This window comes from Uloborus diversus, chromosome 1 (genome assembly GCF_026930045.1).
Source record: "Uloborus diversus isolate 005 chromosome 1, Udiv.v.3.1, whole genome shotgun sequence".
NCBI lineage: Eukaryota > Metazoa > Arthropoda > Arachnida > Araneae > Uloboridae > Uloborus > Uloborus diversus.
In genome coordinates this window covers 110982985-111000448 of record NC_072731.1, presented here as the reverse complement: position 1 = coordinate 111000448, position 17464 = coordinate 110982985, and the positions used below count along the sequence as shown (strand labels likewise).

Here is a 17464-nt window from a genome sequence, read left to right as displayed (position 1 = left end):
GTGAAAACTAGGTATAAATAAAAGTAGTGTTAAAAAGAATACCGGTTACTTTAGAGGTATAAATTTTCCAAAATTTCCGAAAACTTTTAAATGGTTTCAAAAAAAAAAAAAAAAGTCCGTCACGGGACGCTCGGCAGAAGCAATAACTTTCATAGGATTAAATTATTATCATTATTTCATATTATGAAAGTAACAATTGGCTTATGGTAGCTATAATAAGCAACGAAATTTTTGCATTGTATGTTATCTAAAAATCTTGCTAAAGACTGCATCAAGTACAGTTCCGTGACTTGTACTGACTACTTCTGGCTTATCAATTATTTGTAATTGCAATTTGGATTGTAGAAACGATAGTAAATTTTTAGTTCGATCAGAAGCAAAATTAACATTAAAATCTCCGGTTAAAGATAAAGGAATTGTATAATAATCTTCATTAACTAAAGCAGAACCTTCTTGTGTATAATTTAAAAGTTGTTTATGAATAAATTGAATAATACTTGAAATACTTTTGTTTGGATATATATACATGTTGGCAATTAAAATTTGTTGCTTTGCTTCATTGAGACATCCCACTATACACATTTCACCAATATCGTTTTGTGTAGCCGTATTAAAGCTTGTAGAATTATTAACATGTAATCCTATATTATGAGTGACAATATTTAAGCAATCAAGCTCATTCTGATAAACTGCTACGCCTCCTACTCTTATATTTGATGCTTTAATTGCACAATACGTTTAAATTACGGAATAATTTTAGTTTGATCACCATTCAGACTACTTTTAAATATAAGTTTTGATGTTGGCGCAAAAGCAATAGATTAAATGACGCGTCGTTTCTAAATATTTCGTTTATCAGAACAAACACTCAAACTTGCGAAACATTTTAGATTTTATTCTGTCATGAACAAATTAAATGTTTATTTATTATTTTTGTTTTCTCGGCGGTCTCCAACCCCCGCGTTGCGGAGTCTGCGGGGATGAAGTTCGTTTAAAATATGTACACCTTACCACAGTTCAAAACCCTAAATGAAGCGAGATATTTTTAGTATAACTAATCGCAAAAATGTTTTTGTTTTGAAAATAAATTTAAAGATTAAATACTGTTTTGAATATATATTGTTTATAATGTTATTGGGATTATATTGTATTATTAAACTCACCTTTCGTTAGGAGATAGCGTTATGTTGCGACGATCATCCATCATCTGTTCGTTTCATTACTTTTTCTACTATCACTTAACGTTTAAAACTGATCCAAAGAGTAAAGAAACAAAATTACCCCGATCATGCGCGATTCTGTCGTATGCGTGAACGAAAGGAATGCCAGACGAGAGTTGCGCCGTTACGCGCGTTATGTCACAAATCAGTTGACCCTCCCTAAAAAGTTATCACTTCAAAAAAAATCTTACTCTTCGTTTTAAAATTCTTTTACTTAACAAGTGAAGTTTAACTTTTGTAACTGCAATTTAATAACCTTTCTTCCATACTTTATGTGACTATAATTACGGTAGAGCTAACCTCGCAGCACTGCGAAGATGCTATAGAAAACCTTCGCAGCACTATTTAAGCTGCCATATTAGCCTCGCCCCAACTACAGACACATAAAAATCACTGAAATGCATTGACGACATTTCCTTCCTTTTTGCTGTTGCGTACAAAACTAAACAAAAAGTACTTCTTGCAAATGCTGAAGAATTGTTAACTTTTCCTCAGAATCAATACTGCTATTTACACGTTTACAATCGATCTCGTAGTATCTTTGACGGGTATTTTGTTGTTTATTAGCGACAACCGAACTTTCATTTGTTCTCATAGTATTTTGAAAGACTAAATTGGGTACATTGATTAACGGCCATATGAGGATTAAGAGTTGAAATTAAACTGGAGGAAGGTGAGCTTCCTACAGTGATAGGTGTGGTAATTTAAAATTACAAACTAGAATTAAACAATAGTTTCAAATACACCGAAACCTGTTTTTGTGCGGTGGATACTCACCGCATAAAAAAAGTTGTTCGAAACTTCACGAGTAGCAGTTTAAAAAAAGAAAAAAAAAATAGTCTTCGCAACACAGTTATTTATTTTTTTTTTTTTTTTAAGGCGGTGGATGAAACGCATAAAAAAAGACTCACGTAGAAAATAACCCAAAAACTTACAAAATAACTAGGAATTACTTTAAACGAAAACAAAATAAACCAGGTGATGATTATTTTGCCGAATAGTCAGACAAAATTCCCTGAATAAGGAAGTTTTTGGGAGGTCACAGTGACCTCCCATCAGGATGCTCCTGTCGTCACTTCAGGATACTCCCCCTCGCACTTGTTTTACAAACAATTTCGTCAATTGAGCTGATTCAACCAAGCTGAATGAAATTTTCATAAAAAGAAAAAGAAATCGCACAGAAACTGGTTTGCGTGTATAGACAAACCAAAATCTCGTTAAAAAGAAATGTTTGGTTTAAAGTCGACTGAATGGCATACTATTGACTAATCAACAGACATCATGACAATAATAGAGGAATGTGGGGCAAAGTGAAATAGTTAAGATAACTAATTTTTTCAAAATGAACAGGCTGAAAAAAAGTTCTGAAAATTACAATACATAAATAAAGAACAATATTTTTTCATGAAACTAGCATTGAAATATTATTTTTTATATTTGGGCAGCAAATTTGAACCTCCAAAGAAGGTGGAAACTTTTAAAATAATTTCAAAATAAATAAAAATAAAATACGCGTCAAAATAAGTGCTTTTTTTAAAAATCGTTTATAACTCTTTCTTTCGGGGTAAAAATAAAGCGCTCTGGTTTTATTTTTCTCCGATTGCCAAAAATTAAAATAAATAAAAATAATTTAAAAAAATCTATCTATCTATCTATCAATATATGTAAGAGCGACGGTGTTTCTTTGTTTGTACCTGATTTCCAGAAGTCCCCATAGCACCTACAGCTCTGAAACTTGGCACAAAAATCAAACGTACCTCGGGCCCGTGCACATTGAAGCCCAAATTCTTTATTTCTAGTTAGTTTTTTCTTAATTAAATGTTTTACGTGATTTTTAGCCCTTTTTTGTGTTCCCCAACCTATCGCGTCAGGAAAATATTTTTTATACCATAGTGTAGGGAATTTAATTTCAAATATGAAGACCGAAAAAATTTTGAACATTGACTGATTTTTGAATTTTTTATGAATTTTTGGAAAAAACCTTTCTTTTGCGTTTTTTTCCGGGATTAACTTTTTTTTGAACACATCCCCCAAAAATTATTAGTTATTTCTTTCTGAAAATTTAGTATGTAGTAGTGAAAACATGTCTCCCTCCTCGGGAATTTTTTTTACAAAAATACGAGATAGGCTTTTTTAAAAAACATTTTTATGAAATTTTGAAAAAACCTTTATCTTTCGCTTTTTCCTGTTTTTAATTCTTTCTAAACCCATTCTACAAAATGTATGAGAGCTTTGTTTCTGAAAATTTAGTATGCAGTAGACAAGATATTCCACCTTCTTCAGAATTTTTATTTTTTTTCAAAAATATGCAATTTTTTTTTTTTTTTTTTTGAGCAATCACAATTGCTTATTGCTTTCATTTGACTGTTTTTGGCGTCCTATCATTTTATTTTCCCACCGCCACCCTCCGCACCATCACCGTCGACCGGCTCCTCACGATGCTGCTCTTATAGCGAAAGCCGTCTCCATGTTGCATCCATGTCCTAAACACATGCGCATACATACACAACTACACACACACACACACAAACATGAACACACACATACAAACACATACACACACGCATACATACAAACACCTACACATACACACACATAAAAACATACACACAACTATCCACACATTCATGCCTGCACACAGACACAAACACATATGCCTACACACACATACCCTCTCCCCCACACACACATTCATACACACAATTACCCACACACTTATGCCAGCACACAGACACGAACACACGCCTACACACAAACACACACGCCTACATACACAGACTCATGATTGCGAAAAACATAATTTGAATTCAAGATGTCAAAATTCAAATTAATTATTTACAATTTTTTTAATTCAGAACGTTGCATTTTATCTTTGTTCCGATCCAATAGGGGGGGGGGGAATGTTTCTTCATTCTGTGACGTCATGCCTAGATTGAATAGAGCCGCTATATAGACAGGCCGACGCATCAGTTTAAGTTTTAGCCATTTTGAGTCGGATATTTCATTGTTGCGGAGCTAGGGTTACCACAGCAAAGTTTCGTGTTTCGCCAAATTTGCCATAAATAACATTTTATTTAATAAACAACTCAAGTGCAGCTAATAATCGCTCGCAGTAAACAATCACCAAACGCGATAGCTCGCCAGAAAAGACAACCACTCAAACACGCGCTCCGATCCAAAATGGCTGATTTTAAGCTGATGCGCCTGCTCGTATTTCTATTCTATTCAAGAGTCACAACTGACTTCAACTGCATTTTATGTCGAGGACTGCATACTAAGTGCCTTGCCTCCATTGTTTTTATATACCGATAGATGGCAGCACCATCACCGGATGCTCGTATTTATCGGAGCTTTAGGATGAAACGTTTAGCTGTTTTTTTTTTTGTTTTTTTTTTGCATCGGCTTACGGTTGCAGTTGATTAGTAGAACCGGTGGTTTTTTGATTTGGCTATTGCGCTGTTGCCATAGTTCATTGTGCGAATGTTAGTTGATTTTCTTTTAAATTTGAAAGTCCCTTGGCGAATTTGGCGATTAACAATGGAATTGCGGATTATTTGTTTATTTCGCAAAATATTTTAGATTGCAAAGTATTGCATTTTCGTTTTTAAAGGGTGTTCACGCATTTTAGTTAAAAATATGATCGCTGTTATTTGACATTTTTCCGGGGGGGGGGGGGGGGGTATTCTATAGGTTTTTTTTTTCTTTTTCTCAAACGATAGTTTTTCAAAAGTTAAATTTTTCATAAGAGGGTACGTGATTTCCTTTATGTCCTACATGTACCGTGTTTTTAATTCTGTTGTTTTTCTGCTGGGGAAATTGAGTTCTTTTTCATGCGGAATACGGGATTTCCTTTTTGTCTTTGATGTACCGTACTTTTTAATCAGAATTGCTTATCAGCCACAATTAGTTTCGCTCGCTAATTGGGTGAGTTACTGTAACGAGGTCGCTTCCGCCGGACGTTTCGCTGTATCTATTTTCCGTTACATATTTGCGTACTTAGTTTATTTTTTTATTATTATTATTATTTTTTATTTATTTATTTATTTATTTTATTTATTTATTTTTTTTTGAGTTATCACGATTGCTTATTGCTTTTATTTGACCGTCCTTGATGTCCGGTTCCTTTGTCAGAATGGACCAGGGGCCTCAGCAGCACCGCCGTCCACCGGAGGACGGAGCTGCTCCTCTGGTCCTGGCTTCCACTAGCAGCACTGTTCACAGGAATCCCCTCCTCCTAGACGGTGGTGCCTTGCATACACACACTCCTACATACACACACGTCTACACAAAAACAAGTCCTTACACACATACACACACGTATCCGCCCAGGAGGAAGGGCAGGCTTGGGAGGACATGAGCCGTTTCTAGAAACAATAGCCTCCAATGAGTAGGGTCCTGCCGCAACTCGTGATCGCGAAAAAAATTCGAATTCAAAGTGTCAGAATTCAAATTAGATACACACACACACGTGTGTGTGTGTGTGTGTGTGTGTGTGTACTAGCTTTTGCAAATATATATTTTGTATATATATATATATTTGCAAAAGCTACTTTTTGCAAACTACGAGGAACAAGGAGAGACCTTTTTTTTTGCGCTATTTAATTAAACAAATAATCCCGCGAAAAATACCGATAGAATTTATTCACTTTCTTAAAAAAAAAAAAAAAAAAAGGCTGTAAAATCACCGGAATTTTTTTTTTTTTTAATAAAAGCACTTTGAAGCCTAATGGAACTTCATTTTCATATTGGAAAATTATCGTTTACGCGTTTCAGTTTAAATTACAGTTCAGAAGGTTGCCACTTTTTTTCCTCGACTGTGACTAAATAAAATTTCGTTTTTGTTTTTAGGTAAAATTTCCCCTTTTGATTATTATTTGGCGATTTATCTTCTTTCCTTTTTTAAATATTTTAGTTATATTTATGGAGGGTTGCATTTAACTTATTCGGAAATTTTTGATTTCCCGTTTTCTTTCTTTAAGAATGATTATTTTGACGGGAAATTTTGCAGTATTTTTTTTTCTCTAATTGAAGCCTGATTGTTGAACATACGTCACTTGACATAACTTTTATTTTCGAGGTAGATCGTGCAAAGCCGAGCAATGCAGCTAGTTAATAAATTCACTTTCTTTCTGTTAAAAAATTAAGCACTTCGAACTTCCTTTTATTTCCCGCTGCCAGAAATAAAACTTCCGAATGAAAAGAAAATCGAACTCAACAATCATTATTTCCCAGTGAAAACCAGGTCGGCGAATTCGGGCTGATTTTGGGGTAAAAAGTTGGATTTGAGAGTACGTAGAAATTTTGGCAAATCCAAGTGTCGTAAATGGTCATTTTCCCTCCGAGATTATTCTATTGCTTCAAAAACGTGGGAAATAGGATCGTGATAGTAAGCCTTAGATGAAAAAAAAATCTAGTTCTTTTAGACACTTTTTGATACATAGTAACAATCAGGTAACATGATCCGAATTCAGATCTAGCCAAATTACCTCGTATTTGGCTAAATCTCAATTTGGACCCCGTAATAGAAAAGTAAATAAAAATACTTTTTTCTTGCATTGCAGAACTTAGATGAAACAGAGAAAAACAATTTGATAGAGAATCTTTTGGAAGGGCTAGAAATGGCTTCCAATATTCCCGAAGAAGTATTTGATTACTTCCAACAGGTGGATGTCGAGCTTGGTAGAAGAATTTTAGAAGCGTTTAGAGAAGACAGATAGTTGGATTATATACGTGAGTAGTAGCTCATAATATTATTATCAATGTTATTTTTAACCTCCAAAGCAAAAAGAAATGAGTTATAAATTTAGATAAGTTTAACGTGTATATCTATACCAGTGGCGCCGACTCCATAAGGCCTGAGGGGGCCCGAGCCCCCTCAAAAATATTTTTGAGGGGGCAGAGCCCCCCCAATATATCAAGAAAAGTATTAGTTATATTATGTTTTCTAAACTCATAAATTTATCTTTCATTTTCCTTGTTTGAAGATAGTTTACCTTGTAAAATACACTCAGTAATGATTTAAAACAAATAATTATTACGGTAATAGGCAGGTTAACTGAAAACGAGTAGGGTGAATAATGATGCTGTTATCGTGTTGCAAGCACACTTAGAATTTATCCCAGTGCGCGAACTTACGGTTCAAATCTGTTGCAGGTGGGCATCGCTATGGCGAGCTCATCTAATAAGCGTTGCTGATCTGGAAAAAATATATGAGGGTTTGATTTGTATATTAAATGGGAGGTGTGATAGTTTTGAATACTTTTGGGAATTGTGTTAAAAAAAAATCTTCACAAAATGATGATCCTTCGCTTCCTCGAATCGACGTATACCAAAGTATGAAAACAAAGAAGCTAGCTCACCGCACGCTTTCAAAATCCCAAAGGCGCTTTACATTGAGGTTTGTGAAATGGTGCAATCTTGCATTATTGGGTGGTTTACATCAACTGGACTCACACAGATCATTGCAGTTGAACAAGAGTGCTTGCTTTTATTAAACAGAGGTGAAACAAATTTTGAAAAATCAATTGAGTTTTCAAAAATAACCTAGACATTTAGAGACTGCGTTTACACTTGAATATGTTAGCCGATATAACTAATGAAAAAACAACTGGTCTTAAAGAAAACATGCGTAAATTAAATTGCCTTTTTGCGAAAATACTGTGCGTGTTTGTATTTATTTTTTTCTTTTTTTCAAAGCCAAAAAATGTGTCAGGCTTGTCGAGTTTTTGGGGTTCTAATGTTGATTATATGACTTTAAAATGCTTTAAAACTCACCATTTTTCATCTCAAATTTAGAAATTTCCCCCGTTCCCCCCCCCCCCCCCTTATTTTTTAAAAGTCGACGTCTCTGGGAGTGCCTTTCCATTCAAGTCAAGTGTCCTTCCTACCTTATAATATCAATGCTTTGCTACGGCACTGCATGGCTCCCCATAAAATAGAACAAAAAAATCTCTTACTAAGACAAGTGATATGATTTAAAAGTTGAACCAGAAAATTTGTAAACCAATTTTTAGATTCTTTTAATTCCTTCGAAAACGCCGTGTCACATCCTATTTATTTGTTAAAATTATACACACTAGAAAATATGGCATTTTCAAGGTACAAAAATCTGACCTTTATTTGGGGTGGGGGACCTCCGAGGGATTACATAACACCCTAAACCCCCGGTGATGTCCGCCCCCCCCCCCCAATAATTTTTGCAAGTCGGCGCCCCTGATCTATACCTGAAGCATCGTAGCTCCTAAACGGATAAACCAATTGTCATTTAGTGTTTTTTTTCCCCTTCTTTTTTTTTTTTTTTTTTGGAAGATGATTTGATTGAGTGTTCTTAATCGTTGTTTATATGAATCAGTATATTTAGCCTACTTTCCTCATACCAACTTACAGTCCAGAGTGATCTCATATATGCCGAATCAGTGGCTCGAGCAGGGCAGAGAAGGTGACAATGTGGAAGAGCCCCTGACACGCTTGTTGTGTGTGGCCGAGCAGTATCAGGTTAATAAATGGGTCTTGGGAGCCCTGCCATGAGTGCCAACACGTGTGACTGAAGCAGGTCACAAACGCACCGATAGCTTGCGGCCGTGGTGTTGGCATCCTAACCAGTCCTCTTTTCCGTCATCATCATCTTCTCCGGTCTGCTCGATCCCTTGATTTGTCTCATATCGAGCATAACTGGGATCGCTATGAACGGTAAGTTGGACGGCCTACGAGCTTGATTAAATTAATTTACAGTAAATATGGAACGAAATGACATAGGTCATCGTCTGATACTTTTAAGCCTCAATCCTTGTCAGTATCGTCACGAGTATTTATGCTAGAGGCGACCCAACATTTTTCTAAAACCTGCATTATTCCTGTAATAAATGGTCATTTGCTCCCCCCCCCCTCAATTTGAAATCACTTTCTTATATCAATGTTGTTCTCACGTATGTAGAATTTCGTTTCATTCTAGCATCTCCTTCTTGGTGAATGGATTTTTATTTATTTCTTCTTTTTTTCTTGTATGTAGATTGTATTTTTGGAGCAATAATTTTCCAAAAATACCTATGGTTGGGGCAAACCTAACCTACCATTGAGACAGCCATCCAAATCCTAATCACAGCAAGCCCTACGACACTGCCAGGTTAGGTTTGACACAAATATAATTACCACATGATTCCGCTTAAACTAGCTCGTCCGAGTTATATTTTGTTTAGAAAATATTAATTTCTTTTCTATATAATTGAAATTCGATTTAATATTTCAGTGTTTCTTTTTCTTCCTTATCAGATAATCTTTTTTTTTTTTTTCACGTGAAGATCTTTTTATGTACTACTTATGTTTAGTATTGTTACCTATACTAATCACTCTCAATATCACGCTTGTCCGGGGGCATATAAGCTACCTTTACTCCTGTTCGGTCATAGGAAAATTTCAGGCCCTCTCATTGGCTTATTCGAGTGTCAATCAAAGCTTCAAAGACGCCATTGTAATGTTGCTAGTCGTCTTTCGCACTGTGTTTCTTGTTTGTAATCTGCTAAATACGAATAAGCATTTGCAAATGATATCTTTAATTGAATGTTGCTGGCAAAAACAGCACTATTATTTCCAATCAATTTCATTCTTTGCAAAACAAATGAAAGTGCGTTTGAGCAACTATGCTTTGAAATAAAAATAGGTGGCGCCATCTTTGGGCAAAAAATGCATGCTTTACGACATTGTTTTGATTTAAATTGAAGTTATTTTAAAAATAATTGTCATGGTAAATTATTTTGTAGATAGAAAAGAGCGAATTCTGCAATTTTTCATATTTTTAGTGATATTTAATGCAATTTAAACAGCTCTTCTTAAAGAAATGATTACCATTCAAGTTAATTATAAATACTTCTAGTGAATAATTTAATACATAATAATTTCTAATACAATTTTCTCTTGTGCCAATTTATTTCTAGCTAATTTCTATTGAATATGAGTTAGCATTCAAGAATAAGACTTCCAATTGAATTTTGAGTGAGTCTGGCAAACATATCCTTCTTGTCTCCTTCTAATTTCATAACTCATAAAATAAAATAATGCTCTGGTTTTTTTTAAAAAAAACCTGTAAAATATATAATTAAACGAATAAATAGCATTATCTTTCAGCAAAAAATGGCACTTTTGAAGAAGGAGCTATTGGAGTTTAATTTAACTCATTTGTCTACTAATTCTCAACGTAAGTTTTTTTAATTAAACAGCAAATTCTTTATCTTTTAATATTCTTCATAATATTTAAAGTTATGTAAAAAGGAATAGGTAATTTAAACTCTTGAATGAAATAATTGAAAATAACATTAAAAAGCAATGTTTCATAATGTAAAATTATATATATGTTATTTCAAGTCAAACTTTCCAGAAATCGCACCATTTGTTACCCTAAATTCGTTTATTATTAATTTAAAAAAAACTATCACACACAGTTGATGAGGCAATTCAAGAGAATTTCATGCAGTTTCATTTACTATTTAACTTAAATACATTTGGAGAAAAGAAGTTTCACAAAATTCTAAAACTTGAAAATTCTACCATTTTTGAGACAATTTTGAAATCAATATATGACTTTTAATGTATTGTAATAAAAAATACAGCGAAATTTTTTAGACTGGCCCATGAAGAGAACTGCAGCTGTTAAATAATTTCAGCAAAATTAGCAAAAAAGTTTTCTTTTGCTGTACTACTGATAAGACCTTTGTGGTTTCATGAATAGTACTGAAAGAATTTGAATGTAATCATTCAAATACATTAAATATCATACATTCATTGAAAACAATTTAAAGTATTTTAAAAAATTGAATTTAATAAAGGTACACATCGACTTTTTATAATTTAATTCAGGATTATGATTTTAACCAGTGAAGACACACATAAAGCAATCCAACCAATGAACGATAAGATAAACAAATTATAGACAAAAAAAAAACAGATTAACATAAAAAAATGGACAACATGTTAGAGAGCTTTATAAAGCTTTTGACCAATAACGATATGATATTTTGTTCAGCTGACTTTATCCAATAGTAGTGCGCGAACAGCTGATTCTTTTAAACATAATCTTTGAAGTCAAGGATTTGTTTTTTTTTTTTTTTTTTTTTTGTAAAGATGGAAATTCTTCCAAAACAAAAAAGAACTTTTTCCATATGCACTCACTACTCAATTAAAGGTCTTATTCTTGAATGCTAACTCATATCCAATAGAAGTTAGCTAGAAATAAATTGGCACAAGAGAAAATTATATTAGAAATTATTATGTATTAAATTATTCACTAGAAGTATTTACTATTAAGTTAAATGGTAATCATTTCTTTAAGAAGAGCTGTTTAAATTGCATTAAATATCATTAAGAATATGAAAAATCGCAGAATTCGCTCTTTTCCATACAAAATAATTTACCATGAGAATTTTTTTTTAAATAACTTCAATTTAAATCAAAACAATGTCGTAAAATATGCATTTTTTTGCCCAAAGATGGCGCCACCTATTTTTATTTCAAAGCATAGTTGCTCAAACGCAGCTTTTATTTGTTTTGCAAGGAATGAAATTGATTGGAAATAATAATGCTGTTTTTGCCAGCAACATTCAATTAAAGATATCATTTGCAAATACTTATTCGTATTTAGCAGATTACAAACAAGAAACACAGTGAGAAAGACGACTAGCAACATTACAATGGCGTCTTTGAAGTTTTGATTGACACTCGAATAAGCCAATGAGAAGGCCTGAAATTTTCCTATGACCGAACAGGAGTAAAGGTAGCTTATATGCTGTCCGGGGACCCAAGAGATCCGAAATTGCGGTTTAACCGATTGCTCACATTTAACGTGTTTCGAAAGGAAATGCAATAAAAGCGGTAAATTGCCGGAAGTAAAGCTTTTCGGTAGCACCCGTTTACATTACATTTCGCTGTTGACCAATTCCTCCTCTGAACTGAACTATTCCGCTTAACAGCAGGTAAAAACGTTCAAAATTCTGCCTGCAAGTATCCGCTTGTTTTCCTATTGTGCTTTTTAAACATTCAGTCAAATTTTCCTTAAAGGTTCCTTTTTCCACTGCACTACATTCTACTTGCGCTATTGTTTTGGTCAAGCGGCGTCATTAAAACCAAAGAATTGTTCTTCAATTGATGTGACTAAGAAATAAATTTGTTTTTGTCAACAAGTCTAAACACCATCGATAGACAAGAGTAAGCATACTGTGCCAAAAAAGAAAAAACAAGAGAAACGTAGGTAAGGGGTATCCTCTCCATGAATCCATGGTTTTTAAGCCACATTTCCAATTCTAGTACTTGAATTTTTATGCAATTAGCCATCTGCAAATAATAAACATATTTGAAGGTCTTTACCTTCCCCTTGCGGTAGTAAAATTTATTAATTATAACGAATTTTTGTGCAGTTGAATTTCAACAGGTTGAGAAACACCCCTTTTCATAGACTGTTCATCATATGCAGTTTCATTGACGGCTCAAACATTAACTTCCTTGGATTGCAATGGTATTTGGTATTTTACAGGTAGAATAGCAGAAAAGTCCTGCAGATGAATCCGAAATGACATGCGACAATCTTCATGTGATCTCTTAAAGAGATAGTTTCGAAAAAAAAAGAGCTTTGCACCATTTTACGGTTTGTAATGTAGTGTGTATGTATGTGTTTCTTTTTTTTATTTCATAAGTGAAGAAATAAAATAAAGCATTAATTGATAGGAGGCTTTATGAAGTATTTCATTTTGTTTTAAACTTCACAAAAAAAAAAAACCGTTTAAAACATTTCTTATGGTACTATAAAAATCTAACGATGGTATAGCAGCTGCCAAAAGTATTTTTTTTTTCTGAAAGAGCATGCTTAAAAACATAGGATTTGACCATTTTAAAAATAATTTGACAAAGTTAACTATTTTTTAAAAAATATATAAATCGATGCGCAGACTCAATTTTATTTTTTACACTTCTGCGCATGACATCACAAATGATGAACTGCCATTCACTGTTGCCATTAGCGCAATATTTAATTCACTTCTTTATTCTCCTGTACTGGCAACAATACGGTTAATAGCAAGCGTAGAGCACAATATTTAATTCGCTTCTGAATTATCATAACGTGGAAACGCTTTAGACAGCAAGCGTAAGCATGTGGAATACGCTCCTAAAGTTCATCATTTGTGACGTCATAAAGACCACTACCTGTTTGAAAAACTGGACATTTAAAAAAATTAATTAAAAAAAAATAACTGTTGAGAAAATGAAAGTACTTTCTGGGTCCATGTTATTTTTTTTACTCATTCTATCAACTTCAGAGACTAAAAGTAGTACTTTTGACTAAAGGAAACAACACCATTAAATCGATGAATAATCACGATGCAGAATAAAGATATTATTATTCCATCCATTGTGGAAAAATAAAAGGTTACTACACTGGCCTCAAAAAGTTAAGATACAACATGTTTTTGGAAGCTCACCATTGAAAAAATGGCAGTAACAACAGAATGCATAGTTTACATGAATGATAATAACAAACTTAAAAACCATTTGTGACAAGACGATAGCTACCAGTTTTGTTTCATAGAAAAGAACACATCTTTACGAGTGAGAAAAAAATATTCAAATATCTAGCTTTCGTACTTTTGTGTGTAAGTTGTGTTGATTTTCACGTGTTGTTGGCAGTTTCGGTGACAATAATCAATAGGGTTTAGAAAATGTCTCAGAGACGTCGTTTACCCGATTCGTTAAGGTGAAGGGCAGTTAGATGGATGGAAATGGGATTGTCGCAGGCTGATGCTGCTAGACGGCTCAATGTGTCTCATAGTGCAGTTCAGCGACTTTGGGATCGATACCAATCTAAAGATTCTGTGTCCAGAAGACCTGTTCCAGACCGACCACGAGCTACAACACCTGCAGAAGACCGTCTTCTAGTCTTTTGGCCCGAAGGAGAAGAAACACTACTGTGCCGCAGCTTGTTGCAGACCACTTTGTAGCATCAGGAAAAAGAATCTATGCTACTATGGTGCGAAATCGTCTTCATAATGCAGGTCTCTGTGCAAGACGACCAGTTGTGTGTGCTCCCCTCAACGGACCACAGCGAAGGACTCGCTCATGCTGGGCAAGAGAACATGTTTCCTGGTCCCAGCAGCAATGGGCTTCTGTGCTGTTCACAAACGAGTCCAGATTTACGTTGGAGAGTGATTCAGGGCGTCTACTGATGTGGAGGGAACAGCGCACTAGATATCGTCAATCCAACACTGTTGAAAGACACAGTTATGGAGGTGGTGGAATCACGGTTTGGGCAGGGATCTCACTCGGTGGTCACTCTGACCTGCATGTGTTCCATGGAGGAACGCTGACAGGTCTGAGATATCGGGTGAGATCTTTGATCCATACGTCCACCCATACGCTGGTGCTATTGGTAATGACTTCATTCTGATGGATAATAATGCACGACCTCACCGAACTCGGATTGTTGAGGAGTATCTAGAAGTCGGAATGAATGGAATGGCCAGCTCGATCTCCAGACCTGAATCCAATAGAACATCTTTGGGACTATCTTGGCAGACAGAATGATGTTTTAAATCCTCCTCCAAGGTCGTTACATGAGCTGGAACAAGGCTTACTCTGTGTCTGGTCGCCGCTTCCTATTCCGGTGCCCAATAACGTGTTAAACAGCATGAAAAATCAATGCCGCCAATGAATTGAAGTAATGAAGGGGGGGGGGGGGACACATTCCTTATCAGAAACCATTTTTGTATTGTTTCTATGACATTTTACTACATAACACTGTGATATTCTGTTTTCTTCAAGAATGTACTTTTCCGCGAATATTGCTTTTTTTTTTGTTATAAATCGTTTTTGCAATATACTTATACAAATTTCTGTGACGCATTCAGTAAAAAACCATTTGATGCGCATATCCTCCAAATTTTTTTGTTTCTACATTCATTAATTTGCAAATTAGACGCAAAAAACCGGTTGTACATTAACTTTTTGAGGCCAGTGTATGCAGTTCCTGCTCTAACCAGGAAACATCACGATGAAGGAAATTCAAAAAAATTCCAAATTGGTGGCATTCGAAAGAGCATTGGAAAACATGTTTATGGCACTGAAACTACGTGCCCTCGTGACCACGTTATCGAAATATGATGTCTTAAAAATTGCCGAAATTTTTAGTAAAGTCGCCAAATTTAGCGAGTTTTGTTCAGAAATGGAAGGTAACGCGAATTCAACATCTGCATCTGACAAGACATTTCACTTCCATATTTGGTCACCACCAAAGCGCGTGAGAAATATCGCATTAATTCTTTACTCGGGGTGACTACCATGGCGCGGGGTGTCGTGGCACAGATTGCGGCGTGGAAATTTTTAGGGGCTTGTGTTCCGGGATATTAACGTGCAACTGTATAGGGGAAAGCGCCACAGCCCGAAATATTTGTTTTATTTTATTGTAAAAACAATGGAATTTTTTGTTATTCTTAAGACTGTCTGTTAAAAAACTGATGTTTAAAACTTTTATGCTTCTGCGGGTAAAATATTTCTACTGAAAGAGTTTATTCGATGATGAAACTTTTTTGAAAAAAATGTGATAACCGTAGAGAAACTGTAAACACACTTTAAAGTCTTTTTTTTTTTTTTTGAAAAGTCGTAAATCTGAAGTCTTCAACAGTATCTAAAAATACGAAGAAAACGACATTTTTAAACATGCAATATGATGTGCATTTACGTTATAGCGACTTTCAGTTGCAGTGACAGACTTTTCGAACTACAGGGGTTGTTGTAATGAACGTCGACTATAAAATTTTTGATAAGAATCTGTTATGAAGTAATTTCCGACATCGTTAGTTTTGCTGCGCAAATTTTTGACATTTACTATCCGTTGTCTTCTTTTTTTTTTAATTATTATTTTTTTCGATTTTAAATTAAACATTTTCGCTAGCAGTGGTCAGACAATAAAACTTCATGAATGATAATAACTTTTGAAAAAATAAATAAGAGCTGGGATACTACAATCCATGATCATGTTCTTTCAACATCAAAAACTATCCATTTTATTTTCAATATATAAGCTTTAATAAGCATGTTTTTTTTAAATTATTCATATTAATTCTCGTACATAATTATTAATTACTTACAACACATTTCATTACAAGAGTACAAACTTAAATTAGTTAAGTAAAACGCACTTGAAATGCACTTAAATTCTGAAATGCATTATTATCACGATTACAAAGTTAAATCCTACGTTCAATTTCGTTATAAATTTGTAGCTCCTCTGGATAAAGCTCACTAGTTTCCATTTCACAGGCTTCATAGTTACTTTTTAATTTTACCCACACAAGTAAAGGGTTAATTCGAAACATCGTTTACGCGCTTTGCTGACCAGAAATGGAAATGAGAGTCTTGCTAGACGCAGGCGATGAAATCACGTGGTATTTTCCATTTCTTGCCAAGTCTTTAAATTTGGCGAATTTTCGTAAGATTTCGACAGACTTTGACCCCCCATATCTCAAAAACAAAAGGACGAGGGCACACAATATTTGGGTCAAATTTTTTTCTAAAGATACTCTTTCGAATGCGACCATTTTTAACTTTTTTCATGATTACTGAACTCGTGATGTTTCCTGGTAAGGTTCTACCAAGGCTTAACTCGATAATGGCCTCGTGTTGTTTCAATTGATTAAACGCTTTGAGGTGATAACACTGTCAAGGTGCCAGCGACGTTTGTTAGCTTTTTCGGCAACTTATTACAAATTATACGAAAATTTGATCATTTTATTTTTAAAGTGAAAATACAAAATTCAGTTGAAAAGTTAAAAATAAAATCAGATGAATATAAGTTGAGGAAGATTTTATCTCCTACTAACTAAATCAATCTAAAATTATGTAAATGAAAAAAAGCTTGTGATAATTTATTTGAATTTTTACAATCAAACATTTTCAAAATTTTCTGAATAATGAGGCTATAAAGTTCCATAATTAATAGAAGAAAGTGATTTTGAATATGTTGAATACTTATCATTTATTCCATTTTATACGTTAAATAACAATTTTAAATAATTGAATGAATTAGCAACGTTTTGATAAACAAAATTGCAAATTACTGCAGACACGTGTTTTGGTGTTACAAGGAACACATTTTTCAATGCAAAGAAGTGTGAGCTTTTGGATGAGAGGTCATCAGAGGAAAGACTTTCCTCGGATCGGATAACTTTTCATTCAAAGGCTCACACTTCTTTGCACTGAAAAAAGTGTTC

The 17464-nt window shown here is 34.2% G+C and overlaps 1 protein-coding gene across 1 annotated transcript in view; it reads left to right on the top strand.

The window, feature by feature from the left end:
• LOC129232077 (catalase-like) overlaps window positions 1-12883 on the top strand; it is a 66731-nt gene extending 53848 nt beyond the window's left edge. Inside the window, exons 11-12 of the mRNA XM_054866343.1 lie at window positions 6782-6950; window positions 12739-12883. Of these exons, the coding sequence (XP_054722318.1) occupies window positions 6782-6937 (156 nt within the window). The 3' untranslated portion in view covers window positions 6938-6950; window positions 12739-12883. The remainder of the gene's footprint in view (window positions 1-6781; window positions 6951-12738) is intronic.
• Window positions 12884-17464: the final 4581 nt, after the last annotated feature.